Source organism: Salmo salar, chromosome ssa10 (assembly GCF_905237065.1).
Source record: "Salmo salar chromosome ssa10, Ssal_v3.1, whole genome shotgun sequence".
In the NCBI taxonomy this organism is placed as follows: Eukaryota; Metazoa; Chordata; class Actinopteri; order Salmoniformes; family Salmonidae; genus Salmo; species Salmo salar.
Genome location: NC_059451.1, coordinates 54080710 through 54099692, shown reverse-complemented (window position 1 = coordinate 54099692; position 18983 = coordinate 54080710). Strand labels below are relative to the sequence as shown.

Sequence of the window (18983 nt, the reverse complement as noted above, 5' to 3'; positions counted from 1 at the left end):
GTATTGGAGGGGGAGTACTGTCCTGAACCTGCCTGTACTGGAGCAGGCGTACTGTCCTGAATCTGCCTGTATTGGAGGGGGAGAACTGTCCTGAATCTGCCTGTACTGGAGCAGGAGTACTGTCCTGAATCTACCTGTATTGGAGGGGGAGTACTGTCCTGAATCTACCTGTACTAAAGAGAGTACTGTCTTGAATCTGCCTGTATTAGAGGGAGAGTAATGTCCTGAATCTGCCTGTATTGGAGGGAGAGTACTGTCCTGAATCTGCCTGTATTGGAGGGGGAGTACTGTCCTGAATCTGCCTGTATTGGAGGGGGAGTACTGTCCTGAATCTGCCTGTATTGGAGGGGGAGTACTGTCCTGAATCTACCTGTATTGGAGAGAGTACTGTCCTGAATCTTCCTGTATTGGAGGGGGAGTACTGTCCTGAATCTGCCTGCATTGGAGGGGGAGTACTGTCCTGAATCTGCCTGTATTGGAGGGGGAGTACTGTCCTGAATCTTCCTGTATTGTAGGGGGAGTACTGTCCTGGATCTTCCTGTATTGGAGGGGGAGTATTGTCCTGAATCTGCCTGTATTGGAGGGGGAGTACTGTCCTGAATCTGCCTGTATTGGAGGGGGAGTACTGTCCTTTAATCAGCCTGTATTGGAGGGGGAGTACTGTCCTGAATCTACCTGTATTGGAGGGGGAGTACTGTCCTGAATCGACCTGTATTGGAGGGGGAGTACTGTCCTGAATCTACCTGTATTGGAGAGAGTACTGTCCTGAATCTAACTGTTTTGAAGCGAGAGTACTGTCCTGAATCTGCCTGTATTGGAGGGGGAGTACTGTCCTGAATCTGCCTGTATTGGCGCGGGAGTACTGTCCTGAACCTGCCTGTACTAAAGAGAGTACTGTCCTGAATCTACCTGTACTAAAGGGAGTACTGTCCTGAATATGCCTGTATTGGAGAGAGTACGGTCCTGAATCTGCCTGTATTGGAGGGGGAGTACTGTCCTGAATCTGCCTGTATTGGAGGGGGAGTACTGTCCTGAATCTTCCTGTACTGGAGCAGGAGTACTGTCCTGAATCTACCTGTATTGGAGGGGGAGTACTGTCCTGAATCTACCTGTACTAAAGAGAGTACTGTCCTGAATCTGCCTGTATTGGAGGGGGAGTACTGTCCTGAATCTACCTGTATTGGAGGGGGAGTACTGTCTTGAATCTGCCTGTATTGGAGGGAGAGTACTGTCCTGAATCTGCCTGTATTGGAGGGAGAGTACTGTCCTGAATCTGCCTGTATTGGAGGGGGAGTACTGTCCTGAATCTGCCTGTATTGGAGAGAGTACTGTCCTGAATCTGCCTGTATTGGAGGGGGAGTACTGTCTTGAACCTTCCTGTACTGGAGCAGGAGTACTGTCCTGAATCTACCTGTATTGGAGGGGGAGTACTGTCCTGAATCTGCCTGTACTGGAGCAGGAGTACTGTCCTGAATCTGCCTGTATTGGAGGGGGAGTACTGTCCTGAATCTGCCTGTATTGGAGGGGGAGTACGGTCCTGAATCTTCCTGTACTGGAGCAGGAGTACTGTCCTGAATCTACCTGTATTGGAGGGGGAGTACTGTCCTGAATCTACCTGTACTAAAGAGAGTACTGTCTTGAATCTGCCTGTATTGGAGGGAGAGTACTGTCCTGAATCTGCCTGTATTGGAGGGAGAGTACTGTCCTGAATCTGCCTGTATTGGAGGGGGAGTACTGTCCTGAATCTGCCTGTATTGGAGGGGGAGTACTGTCCTGAATCTACCTGTACTAAAGAGAGTACTGTCCTGAATCTGCCTTTATTGGAGGGAGAGTACTGTCCTGAATCTGCCTGTATTGGAGGGGGAGTACTGTCCTAAATCTGCCTGTATTGGAGGGGGAGTACTGTCCTGAATCTGCCTGTATTGGAGGGGGAGTGGTTTTCACCTCTTTTCTGAGAATATAACCAGCTTCTCAGGCTCCATCTCAGTGTGCTTCATCCTATAGTTAGAGGATTCCTGATATCTCCAGGAGTGCTAAGTATAATTGTTGTCTTTATCTGCTGTCTACTACTGTCTTTTTGCTAGCTAGGGCCATCTATATTAAGTGCCTCCTGTCTTCCCAGTAGCCTACTTGGTGTGTGAACTGCTTCCTGTCTTCCCTGTAGTCTACTTGGTGTGTGAAGTGCTTCCTGTCTTCCCAGCAGTCTACTTGGTGTGTGGAGTGCTTCCTGTCTTCCCAGTAGCCTACTTGGTGTGTGAAGTGCTTCCTGTCTTCCCAGTAGTCTACTTGGTGTGTGAACTGAACTGCTTCCTGTCTTCCCTGTAGCCTACTTGGTGTGTGAAGTGCTTCCTGTCTTCCCAGTAGTCTACTTGGTGTGTGAACTGAACTGCTTCCTGTCTTCCCTGCAGTCTACTTGGTATGTGAACTGCTTCCTGTCTTCCCAGTAGCCTACTTGGTGTGTGAAGTGCTTCCTGTCTTCCCTGTAGTCTACTTGGTGTGTGAAGTGCTTCCTGTCTTCCCAGTAGTCTACTTGGTGTGTGAACTAAACTGCTTCCTGTCTTCCCAGCAGCCTACTTGGTGTGTGAACTGCTTCCTGTCTTCCCTATAGTCTACTTGGTGTGTGAACTGCTTCCTGTCTTCCCAGCAGCCTACTTGGTGTGGGAAGTGCTGACTGCTCATAACTTGCAGATGATTGTTGACACATCAACCAGGATCAAGGGACAGGACAATTTGGGACAATTGTCGTTTTGGTAATCGGTGCCTGCATTAGAGGGGAAGTGGTTTGTCTTCTGCTAGGCAATTAGCAATTAGTGTTAGTACTTCAGTCTCCCCTGTTTTCTCAGAGGCAGCTGTAAGCAGCAATCTTGTCGCCAAAACTAAGACGGTTCTACAGAGTTGTTCGAGGAAGGCGCCAACCCACGATCTCACTTGAGTATCTAACGTGGTTATTTTCAGATTCTCATTTTGAAGCTTTGTCAACTATGTGTGTGTTTTCTATACCTGTTCGCACCTCTCCCTGTAGGCTTTACAGACGCTCCCTACCCCTTAGCTGCAACCCTTTTAGTGCACCCCATGTGCACAACCCATGAGGAATTCCTGGTCTCCGGCAGTATTTTGGAAATACCTGTCTGCGGTCAAGAATGCCAAGTTCATCTCAGTCCCTATATCTTTTGTCCCTGACGGAGACATGGATCAACCTCAGAGAACACTGCTACTCCAGCTGCTCTCTCTTCATCTGACTACGTTTCCTCTCATAGTCCGAGAGCATCTGGTCGTCGCGGTGGTGGAACAGGACTACTAATGTATCCTATGTGGAGATTTTCTTTTCTCCCTCTCTCACCTGTCCATCTCATTTCAATTCCATGCTGTCACTATCACTTGTCCATTCAAGCTTAACATTGTTGTAATCTATCTTCCACCAGGTGCCCTTGGAGAGTTCCTCAATGAGCTTGACACCTCGATAAGCTCATTTCCTGACGATGGCTCATCGTACTGAGTGGCTTCAACCTCCCGACATCTGCCTTCCATCTGCCTTCCATTAATCCCCTCCTTGACTTCACCCTTTCCCCTCCCACTCACAAGGTAGGCAATACGCTTGTGTATGGTGTTACCTGCTGTTTTCTAAGGGCCTCTGCTTCCCTCTCGATGTCCAGTCTAGTCTGGGCCAGTTTCAGCCTCTCTCTCAGCTCCTCTATCCCATCCTCCATCTGTTCCACCTGCCTCTTCTTCTGTCGCTCTGAGGAGAGGACAACAGACAGTAGTGATCTGCCGCTCTGAGGAGAGGACAACAGACAGCAGTGATCTGCCTCTCTGAGGAGAGGACAACAGACAGCAGTGATCTGCCACTCTGAGGAGAGGACAACAGACAGCAGTGATCTGCCACTCTGAGGAGAGGACAACAGACAGTAGTGATCTGCCACTCTGAGAGGACAACAGACAGTAGTGATCTGCCACTCTGAGGAGAGGACAACAGACAGTAGTGATCTGCCACTCTGAGGAGAGGACAACAGACAGTAGTGATCTGCCACTCTGAGGAGAGGACAACAGACAGTAGTGATCTGCCTCTCTGAGGAGAGGACAACAGACAGTAGTGATCTGCCACTCTGAGGAGAGGACAACAGACAGTAGTGATCTGCCACTCTGAGAGGACAACAGACAGTAGTGATCTGCCTCTCTGAGAGGACAACAGACAGTAGTGATCTGCCACTCTGAGAGGACAACAGACAGTGCAACCACTCAGTGACTATTAGAGCACGATGTAGGTAGGCAACATGAGGTCGAAGGTTAAATTCCTGCATGGGGCATATGCGCCACTTTCAATGGTCACAGTTCTGTAAGTAACTTTGATAAAAGAGTTATTAAGTGGCTACTAAATGAACATATCATTATTGAAAAATGTACTCTAAATCACATAACATAGTACTGTTCAAACCTAACCAGATAATCGTGTTTTATAATGCATTGTGTGTTTAATGATAGCCATTGTGTTGACTGACTACTTACAATAAAGAGTAAATCAGGTACTAAAGAAGTCTGAGGAGTGTAGTTATAAAACCAACCTGTGTCTGTCAGCTCTGGATGCCTGCGCTGTAGGTGGGCTTGTAAGTAGGAATAGTTGATGAAGGACTTCTCACAGCATTGGCACTGAAAAATAGCATAGTTTGGTCAGGGTGGAGGGTACAGTACAGAGATAGTCAGGGCGTTTACATACACCTTAGCCAAATACATTTAAACTCAGTTTTTCACAATTCCTGACATTTAATCCTAGTAAATATTCCGCTGTCTTAGGTCAGTTAGGATCACCACATTATTTTAAGAATGTGAAATGTCAGAATAATAGTAGTGAGAATGATTTATTTCAGCTTCTATTACTTTCATCACATTCCCAGTGGGTCAGAAGTTTACATACACTCAATTAGTATTTGGTAGCACTGCCTTTAAATTGTTTATCTTGGGTCAAATGTTTCGGGTAGCCTTCCACAAGCTTCCCACAATAAGTTGGGTACATTTTGGCCCATTCCTCTTGACAGAGCTGGTGTAACTGAGTCAGGTTTGTAGACCTCCTTGCTCGCACATGCTTTTTCAGTTCTGCCCACAAATTTTCTATAGGATTGAGGTCAGGGCTTTGTGATGGCCACTCCAATACCATGACTTTGTTGTCCTTAAGCCATTTTGACACAACTTTGGAAGTGTGCTTGGGGTCATTGTCCATTTGGAAGATCCATTTGCGACCAAGCTTTAACTTCCTGACTGATGTCTTGAGATGTTGCTTCAATATATCCACATAATTTTCCTCCCTCATGATGCCATCTACTTTGTGAAGTGCACCAGTCCCTCCTGCAGCAAAGCACCCCCACAACATGATGCTGCCACCCCTGTGCTTCACGGTTGGGATGGTGTTCTTCAGCTTGCAAGCCTCCACCTTTTTCCTCCAACATAATGGTCATTATGGCCAAACATTTCTATTTTTGTTTCATCAGACCAGAGGACATTTCTCCAAAAAGTAAGATCTTTGTCCTCATGTGCAGTTGCAAAGCGTAGTATGGCTTTTTTATGGCGGTTTTGGAGCAGTGGCTTCTTCCTTGCTGAGCGGCCTTTCAGGTTATGTCGATATAGGACTTATTTTACTGTGGATATAGATGCTTTTGTACCTGTTTCCTCCATCATCTTCACAAGGTCCTTTGCTGTTGTTCTGGGATTGATTTGCACTTTTCGCACCAAAGTACGTTCATCTCTAGGAGATAGAACGTGTCTCCTTCCTGAGCGGTATGACGGCTGCGTGGTCCCATGGTGTTTATACTTGCGTACTATTGTTTGTACAGATGAACGTGGTACCTTCAGGCTTTTGGAAATTGCTCCCAAGGATGAACCAGACTTGTGGAAGTCTACCATTATTTTTCTGAGGTCTTGGCTGATTTCTTTTGATTTTCCCATGATGTCAAGCAAAGAGGCACTGAGTTTGAAGGTGGGCCTTGAAATACATCCACATGTACACCTACAATTGACTGAAATGATGTCAATTAGCCGATCAGAAGCTTCTAAAGCCATGACATAATTTTCTGGAATTTTCCAAGCTGTTTAAAGGCACAGTCAACTTAGTGTATGTAAACTTCTGACCCACTGGAATTATGATACAGTGAATTATAAGTGAAATAATCCGTCTGTAAACAATTGTTGGAAAAATGACTTGTGTCATCCACAAAGTAGATGTCCTAACCGACTTGCCAAAACTATAGTTTGTTAACAGGAAATTTGGGGAGTGGTTGAAAAATGAGTTTTAATGACTCCAACCTAAGTGTATGTAAACTTCCGACTTCAACTGTAACAGTAATTAAATTATTTGGCCAGGAGGACAAATGGGTTTAATGACATTGTGAGCTCATCAAACTGACATTTACAAATATGCTCACTTGATTCTAAACCCAAGTATCACAAGCCAATTTGAAAGAATAAATTCAAGACAGCATTAAAGCGCAGAAGTGAGTTGACACTTCTGGGGATGGGTAGAAATAAAAAAAATATCATTTGATGGTCCATCCGGATGGTAAAAGGAGGAACGGCCCAAAGATAACGTTTACCTTGTGGTAGTTGTTGAAGCTAGCCTGTAGTAGAAGCTGCTGTGTGGCTAGCATTTTCTTCCTGAGTTTGCTCTCTTGTTTAGTGGCCTGTAGCTCAGAGTCCAGCCTGGCCCTCTCCTCTCCCTCTCTGTCTGCCTTAGAGAGGGCCCCCTGTAGACGGTCCTCCAGCCCAGACACCTGGGAGCTCAGGTAGTCCTGACAGTGCAGCAGGTACTCTGTGCTGAGCTGGGACATACGTAGGAGTTTGACAAGGGCCGGGTCAGCAGGACTACGGCAGTGGGGACACCTCTCACCTTCAGGGATGGAGTTGGTGTCAATTTTAAATCTAAAACAGTTTGGTGCATTAAACCAATAAGCAAATAAAAAATGGGAGGTTTACACACAAAAATGGACAAAGGTCAGGTCAGTTCCAATTGAAGTCATTGCTTTTCAATTGACTGAAGTGAAATGGAATTGACCCCAGGACCAACCCTGCTCTGTTACCTGTGACATCACAGAAGGTGACAGCAGATATGTACTCCTGCAATACGACCACATCCATCTCCCTGGCCACGTGATCCACATCCAGGGCAGAGAGGCGCCGCCAGTCCATGGATTCAGTTCGGACTCGGAAACGTAGGGGGTGCAGGTGGCCAGGGCTCCAGGAGGAGGGGAAAGAGAGGAGGCTGGACACAGGAGGGTCACTGGAGGTTCTGAACTGGCCAGGCATGGTGGTGTAGGCTGTGGCAGGGAAGGAGGTGGGGTAGTGGGCCTTGGAGGAGATGTTGCTGTGAAAGAAAGATAACCCTATTTACACTGAACATGTAAAGTGTCGGTCCCATGTTTCATGAGCTGAAATAAAAAGATCCCAGAAATTTCCCATACGCATAAAAAGCAGATTTCTCAAATTTTGTGCACAAATTTATTTGCATCCCCTGTTAGTGAGCATTTCCCATTTGCCAAGATAATCCATCCATCTGACAGGTGTTACATATCAAGAAGCTGATTAAACAGCATGATCATTACACAAGTGCACCTTGTGCTGGGGAAAATAGTCGTCACTCTAAAATGTGCAGTTTTGTCACACAACACAATGCCACAGATGTCTCAAGTTTTGAGGGAGTGTGCAATTGGAATGCTGACTGCAGGAATATCCACCAGAGCTGTTGCCAGAGAATTTAATGTTCATTTGTCTACCATAAGCCGCCTCCAAGGTCATTTTCGAAAATTTGGCACTATGTCCAACACAGACCATGTGTAACCGCACCAGCCCAGGACCTCCACATCCGGGCTTCTTCCCCTTGAACTCGAACATTAACTGGTGGTAATAACTCATCTTGTTTCAATAAACACCTGGAGAAGAATGACTGCACGTGGCACAGCACTGGTGTTAAGTGCAGCTTAATAGACTTGTCTCCTTGGAGTTAATGAAGTAAACAGATCAGCTCATAAGAATCCATTGTTCCAATGTAGCCTGGCCTTACAAAACACAAACAAACAGGATCGTTGCTGCATCCTTGTTGCTATCCTTTCAACAGGAGAGAGAACAACAGCTCACCGCCTTCCTTTCATGAGGGATTTCACTGGTCGTGTGTGGCAGTTGATATGAGGGAGGCGCTAGCTAGCAACGCCAAGGGTATTTTTTGGGGATGTATTTTATTAGGATCCCCATTAGCTGTTGCAAAATTAGCAGCTACTCTTCCAAAACATGAGACATAATACAGAACATCAATAGACAATAACAGCTCAAGGACAGAACTACATACATAAAAAAAAGGCACAAGTAGCCTACATATCAATGCATATACACAAACTGTCTAGGTCAAATAGGGGAGAGGTGTGAGGTGTTTTATCTGGTTTTTGAAACCAGGTTTGCTGTTCATTTGAGCAATATGAGATGGAAGTTCCAAGCAATAAGGGCTCTATGTAATAATGTACGCTTTCTTGAATTTGTTCTGGTTTTGGGGACTGTGAAAAGACCCTGGTGGCATGTCTGGTGGGATAAGTGTGTGTTGTGTAAATTGACTATGCAAACAATTCGGGATTTTCAACACAATAATGTTTCTTATAAAAAGAAGTAGTTATGCTGTCAGCCTCTCCTCGACTCTTAGCCAAGAGAGACTGGCATTCATAGTATTTATATCAGCCCTCTGATTACAATGAAGAGCAAGACGTCCCACTCTGTTCTGGGCCAGTTGCAGCTTCAATAGGTCTATCCTTGCAGCACTGGACAACACGACTGGACAATAATCAAGATTAGATTAGGGGTCGTGAGTTCAATTTCCCGCATGGATCACGTACACACAACTAGGATTGTGGCTAGCTAAACTCACGGTACTAAATGGAACGAGACGTAACTAGCTACCTGGATCTGACAGCAAAGAGTTACCGGAAAATGCATCATAGCATATCGAAAGTTTCCAAGTTACGTAGCTAGCTTGCTTACCTGTCCTTGGCGTTGCCCTGTTTTGTGTTCTTGCTTGCTCCTGCGAAGTGAATTTATTGGCACTTTTCTCAAATTTGCAATATTTCAGTGAAAGGTTTCTAGAGGTACAACTTTACAACAAAAAAAAGTAATTTGCACGAATAATGCATGCGGTGTTCGCTAGTTTGCACAGAAAAACTGTGATGGGTGGAGGGCTGCCTTCTACAAGGGGTAAGGTGCAGCAACAAGGCACGCTTCGACTGTTACCTAGGAAACGAAACGCCCCTTTGGGCCATTGTCTTGCGTCAAATGACGTCACTCCTACGTGACGCTCGTCCCTAATGGGTCTAATTTCAGTGCGTTTATGACAACTGGGGAACTCGGGATTAAACGAGCTCCAACTGGGAAAAAATATTTACAACAGTCATCCAGCACGGAATTCCAACTCGGGAACTAGAGCTCCGATTTTCCGACCCTTCTGAGTTCCCAGTTGTCTTGAAAACCACCATTGTGCCGCGTTCAAGTACTAGTCGGAACTCTGAAACTCAGAAATGTTTGACTTGCTAACTGATTGAACGCAGTACGTGTACAACTACAACCTTTTAGCAAGTCTGACATTTCCGAGTTTGCTAGTTCCCGAATAGCATATGAATGTGGCATTAGGCTTTTTAACACACATCTCTTTCTGACAACGGCCGAAGATGTAATATACATACTACATGACCAAAAGTATGTGGATACCTGCTCGTCAAACATCTCACTCCAAAGTCATGGGCAGCATTAATATGGAGTTGGTCCCTTTGCTGCTATAACAGCCTCCACTCTACTGGGAAGGCTTTCCACCACTTGTCATGATGTGTGTTTTGTCCTATATTTATATTTTATTTATTTGATTTTTAATCCCAGCCCCCAACCTCGCAGAAGGCCTTTTGGCAGGCCGTTATTGTAAATACGATTTTGTTATTAACTGACTTGCCTAGTTAAATAGAGGTTAAATAAATACAATTAAAAATATATAGATGTTGGATCATTGCTGCGGGGACTTGCTTCCATTCAGCCACAAGAGAATTAGTGAGGTTGGGCACTGATGGTGGGTGATTCGGCCTGGCTCACAGTCGGCGTTCTAATTCATCCCAAAGGTCTTCGATGGGGTTGAGGTCAGGGCTCTGTGCAGGCCAGTCAAGTTCTTCCACACCGATCTCAACAAACCATTTCTGTATGGACCTCGCTTTGTGCACGGGGGCATTGTCATGCTGAAACAGGAAAGAGCCTTCCCTGAACTGTTGCCACAAAGTTGGAATCACAGAATCATCTAGAATGTCATTATATGCTGTCACATTAAGATTTCCCTTCACTGGAACTAAGGGGCCTGGCCCAAACCATGAAAACAGCCCCAGCCCATTATTCCCCTCCACCGAACTTTACAGTTGACACTATACATTCGGGCAGTTAGAGTTCTCCTGGCATCCGCCAACCACAGATTAATCCGTTGGTCTGCCAGAGGGTGAAGCATAATTCATCACTCCAGAGTAGCGTTTCCACTGGCGCGAGCTTTACACTACTCTAGCCGACACTTGGCATTGCCCATGGTGATCTTAGGCTTGTGTGCGGCTGCTCAGCCATGGAAACCCATTTCATGAAGCTCCTGACGAACAGTTATTGTGCTGAAGTTGCTTCAAGAGGCAGTAGTGAGTGTTGCAACCGAGGACATACGACGTTTAGGCGGAATGCGCTTCAGCACTCGGCTCCTAGATGTTTCCTCTTCACAATAACAGTAGAGATTGGAGATTGCATGTCTGTGTGCTCGATTTTATACACCTGTCAGCAACGGGTGTGGCTGAAGTAGCCGAATCCACTAATTTGAAGGGGTGTCCACATACTTTTGTATATATAGTGTACGTTTCCCAAAACAACATGCAGAGAGAACATGTGTCAATACTGATAAGATTTTTTATTTTTTTATTTAATTTGATCCAAAAGGTTTCCCCCTTCCAACAAATAGAATGTCAGGTTATCGTTTCACCTGGGTATGATACTGCTGCATCCAGACAGCAGAGAGAACACGCCAATCTCCACATCGACAGGGTCAAAAGGGTGGACATCACTGAGGACCTGTAATGGTCCCCTTCACACCGACAGCGTGGTGATGAATGCGCAACAGAGCCTTGTTGAAGAAATTAGTCTTAGCCCCCTAATACCCTCACAAACTTACACAGATGCACCGTTGAGAGCATCCTGTCGGGCTGTATTAACGCATGGTACGACAATTGCACCACCTGAAACCGCAGGGCTCGCCAGAGGGTGGTGCGGTTCAGCCAGGCTCATCATCGGGGGCACAATGCCTGCCCCCCAGGACATCTAAAGCAGCCAGCGTCATAGGAAGGCCAAGAAGATCATCAAGGACCTCAGCCACCCCGAGCCACGGCCTGTTCACCCCGCTACCATCTAGATCATCAAGGACCTCAGCCACCCGAGCCACGGCCTGTTCACCCCCCTACCATCTAGATCATCAAGGACCTCAGCCACCCGAGCCATGGCCTGTTCACCCCCCTACCATCTAGATCATCAAGGACCTCAGCCACCCGAGCCACGGCCTGTTCACCCCCCTACCATCTAGAAGATCATCAAGGACCTCAGCCACCCGAGCCACGGCCTGTTCACCCCGCTACCATCTAGAAGGTGGAGACAGTACCGGTGCATCAAATCCAGGATCGAGAGACAGAAACATCTCCAGGCTGTTGAACAGTCACCACTAGCCAGGCCTCCGCCCAGTACCCGGCCATGAACCTTATATTGAGCTTTATCTACCTAGGCAAGTCAGTTAAGAACATATTCTTATTTACAATGACGGCCTACCTGGACGACGCTGGGCCAATTGTGTGCCGCCCTATGGGACTCCCAATCACAGCCGGATGTGATACAGCCAGGATGCAAACCAGATACTGTAGTGACGCATCTTGCACTGAGATGCAGTGCCTTAGACCGCTGTGCCACTTGGGAGCCCACTTCACAGAGTAGGGTCAAAAGAACGGCAACACAGGCCCATTCAAATCTTTACTTAAAATGTTAATTATTCCACAATACTGACAACGGATCAGCTCCTAGAATGATATTATCACATATGGCTGAAAATACTGAGTCAGTTTATTATAATGTTCACCCTTTAATAATGCACAAACTCACAGATTTAGCACATCATTGATCACATTAGGCTACTCCATGAAATATATTGAGACAAATTACAGACAGTAGCATACAAGTAGCAAAATAGAACTCAATTGATTAACCATGAAATGTATTTCAATATTATTATAGGTCTATAGCCTGCTGTATACTGTTTAAATGTAATGCATTCATCTCGGGTTTTAATTTGAAGCATTTAAAAATATATCTTTCTTGTTTTTATCAATTGCAAAGACACTGGCAACTTTGTATTTGTAGTCCACTTTGTTGTGAAGTTATCTGCGGTCACGGAGAGGCGGATAAACCATGTGTTTCTGTGTATAAAGTTATGCGGAAGGGAAAATAAGCATCTAACGACACACGCTCGTTTTTACGAGCGGTCTGCAATTACGAGTGTTTTCAAGCGCAACGTTAGTTTTGACCCAGTTTTTAAAACCCAGAGGCACAACATCGCGAAACTGTCGGGGAAGCTTGTAATGCAGACCAAACAGACAAGGCCGGGGTTTGAGAAGTCAATGAGAGGAATTAAAAATGATTCTTTAGTTGTTTTGTTTTTTTTCGAAATCTAAAGGCACAACCTAGATTCGATCCGATGTCTTAAAGTAGGTAAACATATTATTACCCCAACCTCGTAAAAGTGACAAACTGACATGTTTTAATTTTCGTCAAATATAACTCTCATATCGAAGGAGTGCCTTTGATTTGATGTCATGCTCATGCGCAGATCGGCGCAAGACGCAACGACGTGATTCTATGCATGAGTTTACCAACATATACAACAATGAGACAGATATTTCACTGGACGTATAAATGTGAAGCATCCGCTTGGCTTTTTCCACTCACTACCAAATATATGGTAGTGAGAGGAAGCGCACTGGCGGGCAGTGGGAAAAGATGGAGCGAGATGGATTTTGGTCGATATTGTTACACATTTTGTCATCGATTAAACATTTGCTCTCAATACAGTTTTCTGTTCCCAAATCTACCATCTGCTATGAACAGAGTGAACTAAGTTGTGTAGACTTTACCCTTTGCAAAAAAATAAAAATTAAGAATCACGTTGTGTAGGACTGCAAAGGTGAATTGAGTAATTGCACATGCGCACTTCCCAGAGTAGGCGTTCTCTAACGGAAATATGCAGATGACGCTAGAACGCGCCAATAGGATCTCTCTATCGCGTTCATGATTCTCCCCACAATGACTCATTTATCCCCATTGGAAACGACAGGCGGTGGTCTATCTTGGTTTAGTTATTAATCTTTGGCTTCGCAAGCCGACGTCGCCATGACGTTACCTACAAGCATGACCGGGGATTTCTATTGGAGAAGCAGTTTTAACCTATGTTCATACTGTACTGTCTTTGGGCTTTTGGGAAAGATTGAAGATGCTTCTAAGAAGGTTCTATTGATGAATTTAGTCACAAGATGCTTTTTGGAAACCGGTGCCCAGTGAGGTTGGCCAGAAGGAATCGATGCGGTTTCAAATCAAATTGTATTGGTCACATACACATATTTAGCAGATGTTATTGCAGGTGTAACGAAATGCGTGTGTTCCTAGCTACAACAGTGCAGAAGTATCTAAGAATTTACAAATTAATATACACAAATCTAAAAGTAAAAGAATGGAGTTAAGAAATATATAAATATTAGGACAAGTAATGTCGTAGTTGCTTTAAAAAAAAATAATATTTCCCCTTTATTTAACCAGGTAGGCTAGTTGAGAACAAGTTCTCATTTACAACTGCCACCTGACCAAGATAAAGCAAAGCAATTCAACACATACAACAGAGTTACACATGGAATAAACAAAACATACAGTCAGTAATACAGTAGAACAAAAGAAAACAAAAAGTCTATATACAGTGAGTGCAAATGAGGTAAGTTAAGGCAATAAATAGGCCATGGTGGCGAAGTAATTACAATATAGCAATTAAACACTGGAATGGTAGACGTGCAGAAGATGAATGTGCAAGTAGAGATACTGGGGTGCAAAGGAGCAAAATAAATAAATACAGTATGGGGATGAGGTAGGTAGATAGATGGGCTGTTTACAGATGGGCTATGTACAGGTGCAGTGATCTGTGAACTGCTCTGACAGCTGGTGCTTAAAGCTAGTGAGGGAGATATGAGTCTCCAGCTTCAGAGATGTTTGTAGTTCGTTCCAGTCATTGACAGCAGAGAACTGGAAGGAAAGACGACCAAAGGAGGAATTGGCTTTGGGGTTTACTAGTGAGATATACCTACTGGAGCGCGTGCTACAGGTGGGTGCTGCTATGGTGACCAGTGAGCTGAGATAAGGCGGGGCTTTACCTAGCAGAGACTTGTAGATGACCTGTAGCCAATAGGTTTGGCGACAAGTATGATATAATATATATATAATGATATAATGTCGTAGTGGCATTGAGTAAAATACAGTAGAATAGAATACAGTATATACATATGAGATGAGTAAAGCAGTTTGTAACATTATTAAAGTGACTAGTGTTCCATTATTAAAGTGACCAGTGTTCCATTATTAAAGTGATTAGTGTTCCATTATTAAAGTGACTAGTGTTCCATTATTAAAGTGACTAGTGTTCAATTATTAAAGTGATTAGTGTTCCATTGTTAAAGTGACTAGTGTTCCATTATTAAAGTGGCCAGTGTTCCATTATTAAAGTGACTAGTGTTCCATTATTAAAGTGACTAGTGTTCCATTATTAAAGTGACTAGTGTTCCATTATTAAAGTGACCTGTGTTCCATTATTAAAGTGACCGGTGTTCCATTATTAAAGTGACCAGTGTTCCATTATTAAAGTGATTAAAGTGACTAGTGTTCCATTATAAGAGTGACTAGTGTTCCATTATTAAAGTGACTAGTGTTCCATTATTAAAGTGACCAGTGTTCCATTATTAAAGTGACTAGTGTTCCATTATTAAAGTGACTAGTGTTCCATTATTAAAGTGACTAGTGTTCCATTATTAAAGTGACTAGTGTTCCATTATTAAAGTGACCAGTGTTCCATTATTAAAGTGATTAGTGTTCCATTATTAAAGTGACTAGTGTTCCATTATTAAAGTGACTAGTGTTCAATTATTAAAGTGATTAGTGTTCCATTGTTAAAGTGACTAGTGTTCCATTATTAAAGTGGCCAGTGTTCCATTATTAAAGTGACTAGTGTTCCATTATTAAAGTGACTAGTGTTCCATTATTAAAGTGACTAGTGTTCCATTATTAAAGTGACCTGTGTTCCATTATTAAAGTGACCGGTGTTCCATTATTAAAGTGACCAGTGTTCCATTATTAAAGTGATTAAAGTGACTAGTGTTCCATTATAAGAGTGACTAGTGTTCCATCATTAAAGTGACTAGTGTTCCATTATTAAAGTGACCAGTGTTCCATTATTAAAGTGACTAGTGTTCCATTATTAAAGTGACTAGTGTTCCATTATTAAAGTGACTAGTGTTCCATTATTAAAGTGACTGGTGTTCCATTATTAAAGTGACCGGTGTTCCATTATTAAAGTGACCGGTGTTCCATTATTAAAGTGACCGGTGTTCCATTATTAAAGTGACTAGTGTTCCATTATTAAAGTGACTAGTGTTCCATTATTAAAGTGGCCGGTGATTCCATGTCTATGTATATAGGGCAGCAGCCTCTAAGGTGCAGGGTTGAGTAACTAACTGGTTGGTAGCCGGCTAGTGATGGCTATTTAGCAGTCTGATGGATAGAAGCTGTTTTTCAGTCTCTCGGTCCCAGCTTTGATGCACCTGTGCTGACCTCGCCTTCTGGATGATAGCGGGGTGAACAGGCTGTGGCTTGGTTAGTTGATATCCTTGATTATCTTTTTGGCCTTCCTGTGACATTGGGTGCTGTAGGTGTCCTGGAGGGAAGGCAGTGTGCCCCCGGTGATCTATTGGGAAAACCGCACAACCCTCTGGAGAGCCCTGCGGTTGTGGACGGTGCAGTTGCCGTACCAGGTGGTGATACAGCCCGACAGGATACTCTCAATTGTGCATTTGTAAAAGTTTGTGAGGGTCTTAGGGGCCAAGCCTAATTTCTTCAGCCGCTGTTGCGCCTTCTTCACCACACTGTCTGTGTGGGTGGACAATTTCAGATTGTCAGGGATGTGTACACAGAGGAACTTGAAGCTTTTCACCTTCTCCACTGCGGTCCTGTCGATATGGATAGGGCTGTGCTCCCTCTGCTGTCTCCAAAAGTCCATGATCAGCTCCTTTGTTTTGTTGACATTGAGGGAGAGGTTATTTTCCTGGTACCTCTCCACCAGGGCACTCACCTCCTGCCTGTAGGCAGTCTCGCCTTTGTAGGTAATCAGGCCTACTACTGTTGTGTTGTCTGCAAACTTGATGATTGAGTTGGAGGCATGCATGGCCACGCAGTCATGGGTGAACAGAGAGTACTGGAGGGGGCTGAGCATGCACCCTTGTGGGGCCCCTGTGTTGAGCATCAGCGTAGTGAAGGTGTTGTTTCCTACCTTCACCACCTGGGGGCGGCCCGTCAGGAAGTCCAGGACCCAATTGTACATGGCGGGGTTCAGACCCAGGGCCCCGAGTATAATGATGAGCTTGGAGGGTACTATGGTGTTGAAGGCTGAGCTATAGTCAATGAACAGCATTCTTACATAGGTATTCCTCTTGTCCAGATGGGATAGGGCAGTGCGCAGTGCGATGGCGATTGTACATGTAGTCTAATCCTGTTCATATTGTTTACCCAGTAATTTATTAGAATTTATGTAGTGTAATCCTGTTCATATTGTTTACCCAGTCATTTATTTGAACTGATGTAGTGTAATCCTGTTCATATTGTTTACCCAGTACGTGAACTGATGTAGTGTAATCCTGTTCATATTGTTTACCCAGTAATGTACGTGAACTGGTGTAGTCTAATCCTGTTCATATTGTTTACCCAGTACGTGAACTGATGTACATCTAATCTAATAATTTTCTGTACAGTGAGTGTTTTGTCCTTCATGTGATTAATTCATATTCTGTTTCTTTACATGCTTACTGACCAAAAAGCAACATAAAAAGGTTGAGAATGTAATAAAATAACACTGCAGACTCTAGTGATGTTGACATGCGATCAATGACCACACAGTAAGAATCTTTGTGGACTCCATTTTAATCACATCTGATACAATTCTATGTTACACAATCACAAATAATAATGAGTAAGGTACAAGGGCATGAAGTAATGACACACAACAGAGCATATCCTATATGCTGCAAAAAAAAACACTTACAGTATATGTTCTCATTCGAGTAGCCTATGCACTCACTAGCTAATCATTAGACAGAGCTTGGGCTGGTATGTAATGTCCTCATCATCAGGATATGTATTTCTTGGACCATGTTGATCATGTTCAGCTTCGTGTAGGAGAAGGGACATTTCGAAAGTATCCACTTCATCAGCAATAACAAAAGGCGAATATGCCGTTGTTGCGTTTCCTAGAAACAGCAGAAGTTGTCCGACTTGCAGTCAATGCATACAGTATGTCCCTCCCCCCATCACTAGTTAGTACACACTGGCTAGTACATTATCTAGCTAGTACACACCATCTAGTACACACTAGCTAGCAAAAAAAAAGTTTTATCGTCACATACACGAGATAGTCGTAGTGAAATGTGTTGTTTTATAGGGTCAGCCGTGGTAATACAGCACCCCTGGTGTAAATTAGGGTTAAGTATCTTGCTCAAGATCACATCGACAGAGCTAGTTAGTCCACACTAGTTAGAACACACACTATCTAGCTAGCTAGTACGCATGATATCTGCTGGAGCCAGACCCTATTGAACCCAACTCGCGCACGGCACTAGTTGGTGGGTGCAATGTGGGCATGATCTTCACACTGCGCCCCCCAGTCTGCGGTCAACAGATAGACCCTACTTCTCACTGATGCCACCATTGATGTATACAACAACGGTTGCCACCACTTTGCTTGGATTCACACAATCTTATCATTTATCATTCAAAGGAGCCCCTAGCTAGCGCGAATGATAAGTGAGTACAGCTTTGAGTCTTCTTGGATATGACGCTACAAGCTTGGCAAGCCTGTCTTTGGGGAGTTTCTCCCATTCTTCTCTGCAGATCCTCTAAAGCACTGTCAGGTTGGATGGGGAGCATTGCTGCACAGCTATTTTCAAATCAAATCAAACATTATTTGTCACATGCGCCGAATACAACAAGTGTAGACCTTACCGTGAAATGCTCACTTACAAGCCCTTAACCAACAGTGCAGTTCAAGAAGTGTTAAGAAAATATTTACCAAATAACCAAAAGTTAAAAAAGAACACAATAACATAACAATAACAAGGCTATATACAGGGGGTACTGAGTCAGTGTGTGGGGGTACAGGTTAGAGGTAATTTCTACATCTACAGTGGGGGGGAAAAGTATTTGATCCCCTGCAGATTTTGTACGTTTGCCCACTTACAAAGAAATGATCAGTCTATAAGTTTAATGGTAGGTTTATATGAACAGTGAGAGACAGAATAACAACAAAAAAATCCAGAAAAACGCATGTCAAAAATGTTATAAAATTATTTCCATTTTAATGAGGGAAATAAGTATTTGACCCCTCTGCAAAACATGATTTAGTACTTGGTGGCAAAACCCTTGTTGGCAATCACAGAGGTCAGACGTTTCTTGTAGTTGGCCACCAGGTTTGCACACATCTCAGGAGGGATTTTGTCCCACTCCTCTTTGCAGATCTTCTCCAAGTCATTAAGGTTTCGAGGCTGACGTTTGGCGACTCGAACCTTCAGCTCCCTCCACAGATTTTCTATGGGATTAAGGTCTGGAGACTGGCTAGGCCACTC

The 18983-nt window shown here is 44.1% G+C and overlaps 1 protein-coding gene across 4 annotated transcripts in view; it reads right to left on the bottom strand.

Annotated features, from left to right (window-relative positions):
- Positions 1–9232, bottom strand: part of dzip1l (DAZ interacting zinc finger protein 1-like) — a 31071-nt gene extending 21839 nt beyond the window's left edge. For 3 of the 4 annotated variants that reach the window (XM_045687950.1, XM_045687949.1, XM_045687951.1), the window contains exons 1-5: positions 9004–9232; positions 7062–7345; positions 6579–6871; positions 4560–4644; positions 3612–3736 (exon numbers count right to left, since the gene is read on the bottom strand). In XM_045687950.1, the coding sequence (XP_045543906.1) occupies positions 3612–3736; positions 4560–4644; positions 6579–6871; positions 7062–7287 (729 nt within the window). In that variant the 5' untranslated portion in view covers positions 7288–7345; positions 9004–9232. Of the gene's footprint in view, positions 1–3611; positions 3774–4559; positions 4645–6578; positions 6872–7061; positions 7346–9003 lie in introns of all 4 variants that reach the window. The other variant, XM_045687952.1, reaches the window with a different exon arrangement.
- Positions 9233–18983: the final 9751 nt, after the last annotated feature.